Source organism: Meriones unguiculatus, chromosome 10, assembly GCF_030254825.1.
Source record: "Meriones unguiculatus strain TT.TT164.6M chromosome 10, Bangor_MerUng_6.1, whole genome shotgun sequence".
NCBI classification, from domain to species: Eukaryota; Metazoa; Chordata; class Mammalia; order Rodentia; family Muridae; genus Meriones; species Meriones unguiculatus.
In genome coordinates, this window is record NC_083358.1 from 98141879 (window position 1) to 98154397 (window position 12519).

Sequence of the window (12519 nt, forward strand, 5' to 3'; positions counted from 1 at the left end):
ATATATGATTAATTTCTCAGCTAAGAATTTACCATTGTTACTTATTACTGTTGTTCTACTGTCTAATGACTACTGAATAATTTTTTAGCCCTTGGGACTCAGAGTCTAGGCTAGGAAAGTTATCCAGCTGAACCTTTCCTTGTCCTTGTTCAGTCCTTACCTTTAAAATGTTGGCTCACTGCTGTGTGGTGGTAGTGCATGCCTTTAATCCCAGCACTCAGGAGGCAGAGGCATGCAGATATATGAGTTTGAGGCTAGCCTGGTTTACATAGTGAGTTCCAGGTTAGCCAGGGCTACACAGAGAAACCCTGTCTCAAACAAACAAACAAAAGCCAAAATAAATAGAATAAAAAATTAAAAATAAAGTTGGCTTACAGGGTTGGCCTCTAGCTGGTATTTGGAAACTTAGCCTTCAGGAGAATTCCTACCACCATTGTTCTATAGGGAGAAAACAATCTGTTCTGGGAACCTGGAAGTTTGGCATTTGTTAGTAGATAATGCTCATGTGATCATCCTAGTCTGGGCACTGAGGGTGTAGTGAACTATTCTACCTGAAGATATTTCATAGATGTTTTCACAGCTCAGTGCTGGAGTATATTCTATGTGACTTGACTGAAGGAGAATTCTTGGAACTTTGTGCTTGTTTCTTTCTTGTTTTGTCCCAAGCACCATTTTCTTTTGTTAATTCTCCTTTTACTGTATGATTACAAGGAAATGTTGAATCCTAGTGAATCATCAGACCTAAGTGTCTTAGTTAAGGTTTCTTTTGCTCCAATGAAACACTACGACCAGAAAAAAAAGCAGGTTGGGGAGAAGGGGTCTATTTGACTTACACTGTTTATCATTAAATGAAGTCAGGACAGGAATTCAAGCAGGGAAGGAATATGGAGGCAGGAGCTGATGCAGAAGCCATGGAGGGATGCTGCTTATTGACTTGCTCAGCTTGCTTTCTTATAGGATCCAGGAACACCTCAGAGTCCTACTATAAGCTGGGCCCTCCCCCATCAATCAGTAATCAAGAAAATGGCCTAAAGGCCTGCCTATGGCCCAGTCTTATGGAGACATTACTTTTATAAAGATTTATTTATTTTATGTATCTGAGTGCTCTGTCTGCATGCCAAAAGGGGACATCATATTACATTATAGATGGCTGTGAGGCACCCTGTGATTACAGGGAATTGAACTCAGCCAGTGCTCTTAACTTCTTGAGTTGTCTCTCCAGCCCCAAAGTGTCACATATAAACTTTCAGTAGGTTTTAGTTTTTTGAGGCAGGGTTTCTCTGTGTAGCCTTGACTGTCTTGGACTCACTTTGTAGAACAGAATGGCCCTGAACTCAGAGATCTGTCTGCCTTTGCTTCCCAAGTGTTGGGATTACAGGCATGCACCACCACATCCGGGCTTTTATTTATTTGTGTGTGTGTGTGTGTGTGTGTGTGTGTGTGTGTGTATGTGTATGTGTATATGTGTGTGTGTATGTATGTATGTAGCCCTGACTATCCTGGACTCCCTTTGTAGACCAGGCTGGCCTCAAACTCATAGGGATCTGCCTGCCTCTGCCTCCTGAGGGATTAAAGGCATGTGCCACCACGCCTGGCTGGAAATGTTTTCTTAATTAAGGTTCCTTCCGATCAATGACTTCAGCTTGTATCAAATTGACACAAAACTGTCCAGCATACTGAAGAATTTGCCTGGCTTTTCTCAAGAAAAAATGTTCTCCAGAGCAAGAAACAGTTGGCAGTGGAAGTGGGGACAGTGAGGATAAGTAATTGGTTCACATAATTATGGACACTAAGAAGGCCAACCTCTGCAATCAGCAAACTGCAGACCTGGAAGTCAATGTTCCAAATGAGGTCAGCAAAACTGAGGTGTAAGTTTCAGTGTCCCTGGCCAAAGAAACAAATAGGGAGAAATAATGGAAGTCTACTCAAGGATTCATTGGGTTACAGGAGGGTCACAGACATACTGATTCAAATGGTCTTGTCCAGATAGAGTGAGAAATGGCTTAACTTCAATTATCTTGGCATCTCATGGTGCAGTCAAGTTAATACACAAAATTAACCATCATAGGGACAAGCTTGGAAAACGCCATGCAACCATATTTCAGTTTTAGTTCTGTGTAGACTAGAAAAATACTTATCTCCAGAGTGGTGGTTTGAACAAGAACGGCCATTTGAATACTTGGCCCCCAGTCAGAGCTGATTGCAAAGGATGAGGAGGTGTAACATTGCTTGAAGAGACTTGCACTGGGTGCAGGGTTTGAGGTTTCAAAAGAGTCTTGGCATTCCTAGTGTACCTTTCTCTGCCTCCTGCTTTTGGAACAAGATGTGATCTCTTATCGAGATCTCTCTGTTCCTACCACCATGTCTTTGCTACACCATAATAGAGTCTAACTAACACTCAGAAACTGTAAATCCAATTAAAGGCTTTCTTTTCTAAGTTGTCATGGCCATGGTGTTTTATCACAGCGATAGAAAAGTAACAAGGCATCTAGCCATCAGGACTTCCCAGCAAGAGTCTAATTTATTAATAAATTGGATATACTTTTTTCTACCTCAAATGGTTATTGTGAATAAATGAGAAAATGTTTGCTTCGCAGACACTGCTAAAGAGAGGGGTTAAGAGATAAGCAGATATAGCATGACATGTGGCACAAGCAGTGGGCAGGAGCTGGGTCTTGCAGATGATGGCAGGAACTTTGATTTTGTTCAAAATGCAACAGATGAGAGGTACTGTGAGGATGGAAAATTTTTACTTGGCCCCATACTCTGGGAACCTGAACTTGTAAACTTTAGTTCTTACCAAACCAGGATCTGATACAAACCGTTTCTGAAAGACCCCCGCCTGTTTGTGTTCTGAAGTCATGGTAATCCCTAGGCAATCCCTAGACCCCCTCCTGTTTGTTTTGCACTCACTACACCTGGCTACAGCAACCACCGATTGCTGTTGCATCAAGCTCTCCTATTGGTTGGTCATTGGGTCTGACGGCTGTCCCGAGAGACGGAGGGTCTCCCCACTTCGGGGGCCCAACAGTACTTGGTGTGCAGTGAGCACTTATATTTTGTTACTGAGCATCATCATCACCAGGATGCCCTGTCAGATTCAATGTAGCTGAAACTGAAATTCATCACCTTTCTTCTGTTCTAGGACATAGGCTAGAAAATTCCACCCTTGTTCCTATTCTTCTTTGCTCTGTTGCCTTTTTTTTTTTTTTTTTGTACTTAGTATCAAGATGATTATTTTATGGAACCCATTCTTTCCTAAACTAGGGTGATACAGAAGATTAAGTGAACTAAATGCATGTAAGTTTCTCAGTGTAAGCCTAGTATACAAAAACCTCACTGAAGACTGACTTGTAAAAGCCTGGCATGGCGGCTTGGGGGAGGGGAGCTGGCCCCACCCCTTACTGCCACTGCTTGGCTCTGCTCAGTGGATGGCCTGTGACATGGATGCAGGTGGAGAAAGACCCCTCTAGAGCCAACTGCCACTAGAAATTCAACCATGAACACCACACAATGGACTTGCTTTTTTACTTTTTTTGGGGGGAGGGAAGAGTCACGGGAAGGAATCACATGGGAAGATTGGAAGATGAGGAAGATGGGATTGGGGTACATGATGTGTGATTCCCAAATAATAGTAATAATAATAAAAAAAAAAACAGCATAGTGGCACACACCTATGAGGCAGGAGGATCAGATATTCAAGGACATTTTTGACTGAATAGTGTGTAAGGCCAGCCTGGGGTACAAGACCCTGATGTGTGTTTTAACGTCTCAGTACATTTGGGCTAGAAAACTGGAGAATGATGAACAAAAGTTTTTCTCATTGGAAAAAGAAATGAACTTGGCCCCCAAGCTTTCTTTCCAAGACAGGCTGGTTTAGAAATGTGTAGCTCAGACTAGCCTTCAACTCACAGCAATCTCGTTTTAGCCTCTCATGAGCTGGGATTAAATTAGGCAAGGACCACCATGTCTGGCTAGGTCTAGCATTTTATCTTGGGGGCTAGCCATGGCTGTCCTGGAACTCAGTTTGTAAAACAGGCTGGCCTCAAACCCAGAGATTCACCTGCCTCTGCTGGTGAGTGCTAGAGTAAAGGCATGCACCACTACCCAGCTGGGTCTAGGATTCTTAAAGGCATTTGAGTTAGCTGCCTTCCAGCTATTTCACCTCCTGGCCTAACAGACTAAAGCATTTGTGTTAAAAAGTATTCCTGGTTTGCTCTGACATTGCTTTCTTATTAGAAATTCTTACTCTTTGCATTCATTCCCAGTTTGTAGCACAGACCCTTATACTACTGTATTCAGCAAGTGTGTATTTAGTGCCTTCTGTGTACCAACAACGGTTCTCAGTGCCTGGAAGGAAAGACAAAGGTGCTCTCACAACAGGGTTGTCAGTGGTGCATATAAACATTTATATTGTATGCCTAAAGTAGGATATTATATTCATATCCTTGCAAGTGTCCTACTCAAAATCCTTATTCTGTAAATAGCATCTTACACTAATATTCTAGATTTTTTTGTATTGGGAACTATTAAATTGCCAAAGAACAGTAGGAACTATCTAAACAAACAAACTGGGGGCTGGCAAGATGGCTCAGTGGGTAAAAGTACTGCAACCTAAGTTTGATCCCCAGAACCCATGGTAGGAGAGAATAAATTCCCCAAAGTTCTCCTCTGACCTCAACACACATACAAAAATCTGAATTCACATATATCATACACGAAGTAACATAATACACACACATATACACACAAACACACACATACACAGAAAACTAATCTTTTTGCCTGCCTGTGCAGTACTCTGTTGAGAATCACTGAAGGTTAAAGATTACCTTTACTCTCAAATGGTAACAAAACAAAACATTTTTGATCCAATATTTTATTATTTCTTTGACAGTCTGGGCGATGTTAAAAATGTAGGCCCTCAGAGTTCAGATGGTCACTATGCGAATTCCTCTGTTTTAGTGACAAACAACACAGAGTGACTTACATGTAGGACAATGTTATCAAGAATGTACTGTATTAAATAGCGAGAAATAGTTTCTTGTCTCAGTAAGGACTTAAGGATATTACCTATTTTCACTTAGGTTGAGGGAAATGTTTGCTGGTACTTAAGAACACAGACATTTTAAGGAACTTCTAAAAGAGAAGCAAGGTGTTTGGAATAAAGGTATTCTTAAAAAAAAAAAAAAAAAAACACAATTTGAAAACCAAAGAAGAAAATGGGCATTAAGTAACAGATTAAAGAACCAGAAAGGAACCAACTTTCCTCTAAACAGATTTATTGACCACAACAAAGTTCTATATACAAAGTGACTTGGATCTCAGTGACAAATGCCTATAATCCCAGGACACAGGCATTTGAAGCAGGAGGTCAGCCTGGGATACACAGTTCTAGGCAATGATGAGATGCAATATTAGATTGCAGTGACTGTCACCAAAGAGCAAAATGACAAAAGAACCCCCCCCCAAAACAACAACAACAACAATTACAGTCCTTTCTAACTGGTATCTTGTCATATAAATAAAGTCCACACTGCACATTAAGTGAACAGCCTAACTTCTGGAACTTTAATAGTTTTACAAGTTAACTGACACAGGTAGGACAGAATCCCTGTGCCAGGCTGCTGGAGAGCTGATAGGAGATGTCAAGAGGCCATTTTGTGCACTGCCACTGTGATGCCATCGTGTTTCTGGATCATGATGTTCCTGAAAATCAAAAGAGAAAACATTCAGCAAATATATAGGACTCTAAATATATATGACTTAAGTGTAAGATTAAAGAGATTTGGTTTAATGCTGGGCACACTGGTGCATGCCTGTAACCCCAGCACTCTGGGAGGCAGAGGCAGGCAGATCTCTTGTGAGTTTAAGGGCAGCCTGGTCTACAAAGTGAGTTCAGAACAGCCAAGGCTACGCAGGGAAACCCTGTCTCGAAACAAACAAAGATTTGGTTTAAGACACAAAGCAATACATTTATCTGTATCTGCAGTCCCTGTTGAGAAGTCAGCCACAAACCCCTACTGCCATAACCCCTGCCATGCATTCCCATCCACAAAGGGGACTATACTGTCAAACCATGAGACAGATCTTCCTATAAGAAAAATAAATAAATAGATAAAAAGCATATACAGATTTGAAACAGTTGAGAATTATGGGTAAGTCTAATTATCAACATAACATGAAATTAATCCTTTTTTAAAATTTTTTACTTTTGTTAAAATTAATACTGAACTCTACTGTTCAATGTCATTTTATTTTTTTATTTTTTTTTCTGGAGGTTTTTGATGGCATTGCTGGGTGTTAGAAATACAGGGCCTTGCAAATGTTATCACTAGCCTAGCCTCCTGGTCCTAATTTTTAGATTAAAAAAAATTTTTTTTTAAGTTTATGTGTGTTTCTGTCTGTGTCTGCCATATGTGCATGGGTGCCTGAGAAGGCCTGAAAGTGTTGGAGCTTCTGGGGTCAGAGTGGTTGTGAGCTGCCAAATGTGGGTGCTAAGAACTGACGCAGGTCCTCTGGAAGAACGGTATGTGCTTTTAACCCCTGAGCCACCTCCCTAGCCGCTAGTTTTTATTACATGTTACTTATTGTTTGGTGTGTGGATGTGTGCCACTGATTGTATGCTGACATCAGAGGACAACTTGACGGAGTTTGTTCTCCTCTGGCCATGTGGGTTCCAGGTATGGAGTTCAGGTCATCAGGCTTGCACCTCTATTTGCTGAGTCATCTTGCTGGACCCTGGTTCTACCTTCAATCTGGATACAGATTATACTTAAATTAATGTCCTCTTTTTCTTCATTCCCCCAACTGATAATAGTATATATATATTTTTAAGGTTCACTTTATGTCTGTCTCAGTGTGCATATACAAGTATGTGCAGATTACACACACCTATATACATGCCTGGAGATCAAAAGAAGGTGCTGGGTGACCTCTATTACCATGCACCTCTTCCGTTGATACAAGTTTTTATCCTTGAACCCCAGACTCCTTTTCTCTGGTAGACTGGAAGACAGCAAGCCCAGAGACCTTCTGTCTCTGCCCTATCCCAGACTTGGAGCTGAGGTTACAGGTGTTTGTGGGATGTCCAACTTGTTAAATGGGTGCAGGAGTGCTAGGATCTAAACTCCAGTCCTCAGGGCTGTGGCTCAAGCACTCATCTTAAATGCTATTATCTCTCTAAGCCCCATAATTTTGTATTCTTTCTTCATTTCGCATATTTTGAAGACCTTTATCTTGAAATATCTTTAACATTTATGTTATTTTAGAGAATTCTATTCAACTAGTCATTGTTTTGTGCTTTTATTTTTTTTCTTCTTTTTGAGGGGGAGGGGGCAAACTGGCAGTTGATGACAGTTCTTATCCCTCATATTAATGAAGGCCTGCCATGCCCACTGGCCCTGTGGTACACCAACTAAGGAACTACTGATGAAACCAGGGGAAAGCCCAATCAAGTTTTTCTGAACAAGAAAGGGATGTGCTGATATGTACTCACCCATTGTCTGATTCTAAACATACCACAGGGATGTCAGTGGGGTCAGAGGTTAGCTTAGCTGCCTGCTGGGCTAGAACAGATACCACTCCAGCATGCTCATCTGATAGGGTACCACGGCCTACAAAATAGTGATGAAATTGTTACCTAAGGGTCTAAAAATGAATATAACCCTATAGTTTAGTATCTCCTACTGGATTATTCATGAAAAAGAAACTCAGCTTACAGCCTTTTGCCTTTAGGTTAGGTACTGACATGAAATGATATCCCCCATCTGGTACTCAGCGGATTACAATCAGTGAGAAAGTCTGGCAATTGTTCTTAAATCAACAAAGTCATGAATGACATGCAATTTTCAAAGTTACTGCCATCATTATACTATCTCTAAACACCTTCTCAAGCATATAAGGAAGCCATAATTCAAGTCATCTGATGGTCATAAACTTATTTTATAGGAACCTTATTGAAACCAAGAAATTCAAACGTGAGAATGACAAGAAGCACTCAATATGGATAAGGGACTTGTTGAAACTAATTAATTCCTTATGGAAACCTGATTTTCTTTTCCTAAACTCAGCCTCAAAGAACAAGGAGAGGTTCAGCTGTAAGCTCACCTTGCCAGCATATGTGAACAATGGTTAGCAATGACTTCTGCTGGCATAAGCTATCTGGGCTACTTTTAAATGTCCCAAGGATTCTTCACCATTGTTTTATCATGTATTGTTAACTATATCAGGTTCTAGGTACAAAGGCAACTACAGAGCTTACAATAGATCCCTGAAATAAAGGCAGCAAGGGCTTGCTTACATCTGAAACTAAGGGAGTAGACAATACACCACCCTGCAGAAATCCTGGATTCACTGTTACTACATAAAAACCCACAAGCCAAAGTGCAGCCTGAAGGTTTACTGCAAATAGTAACTTCACAGCTTAAACTTACTCAGTTTTAGATTTTCACACATGAATTTAAGATTTTCCATTAGTGATTTGGGAAATGCTTTAAAATTTTTACCTTTGTTCCAAAAGACTGCTTTTTGTATAAGACATAACTGTATTACCTCTGTCTGTTACCATAACAGTTTAAGGTCAGAGCTCTTAAGAAGACCTGCATTAGTTATAAGAGTTCCTTGGTTTACTAGTTTCTGACATTAATTAACCATAGCTATTTACCTTTCTGGATTTAGTTCCTTCTATGTAATTGCTACAATTTATTGTACATCACATCTTGGTTCTGTAGTGAGTGTTTTTTAAGCTTTGGAACTAGCTAAAATATCCTATCTCAACCATTCATTAGTTGTATGACTTTAGACAAGGTTTTAATTTCTCTACCACAAAGGGCTTTTGGGGGGAATATTTAAGTTTCACAATGTAAAAACACAAAGAATGGTGTCTGGCTGGGTGTGGTGCTGTATACCTTTATTCCCAGCATTCGGGGGCATAGGCAGGCAGATCTCTGTAAATTACGGGGTTGGCCTGGTCTACAACAAAGTGAGCTCTAGAACAGCCAGGACCACATAAAGTAAGTTTAAAAAAAAGGGGAGGGGGTGAAGATGAGGATGGGAATGGTCTCTGATACTTAAGAGCCCAACAAATGCAACTCTTAATTATATTATTTACATATCTATCTATATATATCATAGCATTATCAAATAATCCAATGAAGAAACTGGAGGCTCCTTCTGTTCTGGGATCACGTTAAAATAGACTAGGAGAATGGGGTTGAAGTCAGATCCATCCAACTGTGAAATTCCTATTTTACTGACACAACACTGTTAAGAGTGGCTATACTATCAACCTCATCCACCTTTCAGAGTTATTAAGCTCGACAGTCCTTGCACATGGAATGATGATTGTCCTTATCTAAAGCCCTTTCCTAGACCACTTGAAAACTGTTCAAAACCATCTTAGTAGGGACAGTTGTAGAACTGGGAGGGACATTTCTTCTTTTAAAAAACAATTATAAGGCTCCAATTATTTAGTCTTACTTGGAGACAATCTCTGTGCTAAAAGGTTAAAGGGAATAAAAGCTAGAGAACATAGTAGCAAAGTAAGACTCCTAGTGAACCTCAAAGGGACATGGGTTTGAGACACTTACAGCCCAGATTGAGTCCTTGTGAATCTGTGCACAGGACTCCAACAATGGATGGATTCTTCATTCTAGTTTTAGGAGTACAAGAAAAACAACCAGACAATGTGAAGAAATATTTAAATTATTTTAATACAAATAGGTTTTTCTATGCACCAAGTATTAAGCACTTCAAGTCAACCTTTAAAAAAATTCTTCCCCTTATAAAAGAAAAACTGTGAGTTGTATAAATAAAGATAAAGAAACCGTTTTCTTACAACAGACTGAGCCAGGTACCTCTAGGCTTCATAGGGCCACAAACACTGTAGTTATCTAGGGTTTTGTCCTTGGTACAAAAGCATACTCTAGAATAGCAACTCATTAAGACAATTGTTAAAAATCTAGGTAACAGGAATTGCTCTTGGAGGGATTAAGAAGCTGAAGAGGGAGGGTGTCTCCCTGTAAGACACTTGACATTTCCCAATTTTAAATTTTACAGACAGCCGAAAAACTTAACGGATGTCTTTACTTCACAAGCGCGGAGTAACTGACGAGTTACACACGCGTGCGTTTGCACTGCGGGGGATCAATTTAGCATATCTGGTGCATGCTTCCCCAAACTTGTACTCCGTTTCCCAAACTTCTGAAGAGCTAATCGGACCCAACGGAAGACTTCTATGTGACAGGTGATTTGGGCCTCTCCGGCTTGGGCCCACAAGACTCTTTCTCCATAAGGAAGCGTAGAGTCTGGTGAAACTTTAATTTCGAGTCACCCGCGGCCTGGGCGTCGGCAGCAGTCACTCGGTCGCCGCCGCCCCGAGTACGCTTTCGCGGACACTCGCAGTCCGGGCCGCCTGCCCCGCCCCAGCTCTCCTCTCCCGAGCGCAGGGCCGGACGCACGCACTCACGTGTCTTCCAAATGCTGCTCCAAAGTCGCCTCCATCCCGCCCGCTGTCCGCCCCAGCCCAGGACCCCGCAGTAAAACGCTTCCTCCTTCACGGAAAGCCTCGGTCACGTGACCTGAGCGAGGCAGGAGCCCGGACGGCGTCTCCAGTGGGACCAAATTCAGCGCTGCGCTGCGTCCGCGCTCTTTACGAAAAGCGTAGCTGTCTGGACCGGACCCGTCCTGCCTGGCGTTCGGCTCGGGGTCCGTGCTTTCCGGTTACTCTTCATCCGCGGGGAGGTCTGCAGTTCCCCGGAGCCTCAGCTTCTGGCCTAGCAGCTGGTCTTAGTGATTTTTAACCTTTGGATTTCGGTTCAAACGACTCTCAGCCCTAGCCAGAGGTGGACCTTGTTTTAGTTTTAAAGTAACCGGGCAGATCGGGCAGGGTCTCCTCTAGGCAGTAAAGCAATCACCAAGAAGACCCGGGACCGTTTGGATGGGGCGTACACGCGGGACTAAAGGAAGAGATGGCACAGGTTGAACCCCCAACCTGGGTGCTAGGAAAGTGTCCGAGTCTTAACACGTTATGACATTGGTGCCTTCTTTGTTCGCCCAGGCTGGCCTCGAATTCTCCGTCCTGGGTCCTGGGATTCGTATGTTTATGAATGTAAATATACTATTTGTAGAAATATAAATATATTTATAGACATATATAAATATAAATCCCCAGAAAAGCAGTACAGACTTACAGTGAGAGAAGCTTTGATGAAATTGACGGTGTATCCACGGTTCTTCATTCATCTGTACTCCTCCTGTGTAGCATGCCTTGCTCCAAGTGTCCTCCAGCAATCTGACCTCTGGTATTTACTCAGTCTGTTTTCAGAGCTGATGCCCATAACAGAAGGGGTCGAAACAGTCCTTGAATTTAGAGTCTGTTTAAAACCATATTTCTAAAGTGAAGCTTACAGAATTTTTTTTTTTAAAATAACTTTATGACTCAGGTTTCCCGCTAACGTGTGTTTCTCTTGCCTCGGCCTTCTTAAAGCTGCGGCTGCAGGTGTGAGCCGCCATGCTTGCCTGTGCTTCCAGAATTGTGGGTGTTTTCCCCCCATTTTCTTTTTTTATTATTCTTTATTAATTACACTTTATTCACTTTGAATCCCCCCTGTGGTTCCCTCCCTCCTCCCGTCCCAATCTCTCCCTTCCTCCACCCTCTGCATGCATGCACCTCCCCCAGAATTGTGTTGTTTGTATGTTTGTTCACGTGTGTCCTGATGAATGTGTTTTCTTGGGTTCAGTGTGTTTGCAGGTGTACAAGCATGTATGTGCATGTGCAGATGGAGGTCAGAGATCAGCCTCATCTTGTTCCTCAGGTGCCATTAACCTTGTTTTTTGAGACAGAGTCTATCACTAATCTGGGGCTTTGATTAGGCTAGCCTGGCTGGCCAGCGAGGCCCAGGGATCTTCTTGTCTCCAACCATCTCAGCTTCTCCAGTGTTGGGATTACAAGCTGTGACACCATACCCATGCCATCATCCATGTTCGCTGGAAACTAAATCCAGGGCTTCACGTTTTCAAGGTAAGAGTGCTGACTGAGCCGTCTCCCCAGCCCCTGGTTCTAGAATTTTAGCCTTCTTAGGATTCCAATATATGTGGTGTAATTCGGGCTTGGGGGGCACAAGCTTTGGAGAGATTACCTGAATTGTAGGGTAGCACAGTGTGGGGCAACAACAGTTGAAAGATACCCTTAGACACCCTTGCACACCGTAAGGCATGCCAGTAACACCAGCACTTGGGAGGCTGAGGTTGGAAAGTTCTGAGTCCCAGGCTAGTCTGGGATTCATATTAAGACCTTCTGTTTGAAACCAGCATATACTGGCTGGAGAGATGGCTCAGTGGTTAAGAGTACTGTCTGTTCTTCCAAAGGACCCAGGTTCAATTCCCAGCACCCACATGGCAGCTTACAACTGTCTGTAACCCCAGTTCCAAGGGATCTGATGCACACACTAATGCACATGAAATAAAAATAAATAAATTATTAAAAAAAAAGGTTTTAGAAAAGAAAAGAAAAGAAAA

The 12519-nt window shown here is 42.0% G+C and overlaps 1 protein-coding gene across 1 annotated transcript; it reads right to left on the reverse strand.

Moving 5' to 3' along the window:
* Positions 1-5265: 5265 nt before the first annotated feature.
* Positions 5266-11983, reverse strand: Lamtor5 (late endosomal/lysosomal adaptor, MAPK and MTOR activator 5). The gene is made up of 5 exons (XM_021631645.2): positions 11968-11983; positions 10469-10724; positions 9591-9652; positions 7499-7616; positions 5266-5709 (listed from the first exon to the last, which is right to left on the reverse strand). Exons 1-5 carry the CDS (start codon positions 11981-11983, stop codon positions 5649-5651), a joined length of 513 nt encoding a protein of 170 aa, XP_021487320.1. The 3' UTR covers positions 5266-5648.
* Positions 11984-12519: the final 536 nt, after the last annotated feature.

Bases quoted from the DNA above. Each gene is read 5' to 3' on its own strand.
- Lamtor5 (XM_021631645.2), bottom strand. The intron at 7,617-9,590 runs GTAAGTGTCTCA...ACTATTTTGTAG, and splicing joins ACAAGGACTCAATCTGGGCT to GCCGTGGTACCCTATCAGAT. The intron at 5,710-7,498 runs GTGAGTACATAT...TTTGATTTTCAG, and splicing joins TGTTTAGAATCAGACAATGG to GAACATCATGATCCAGAAAC.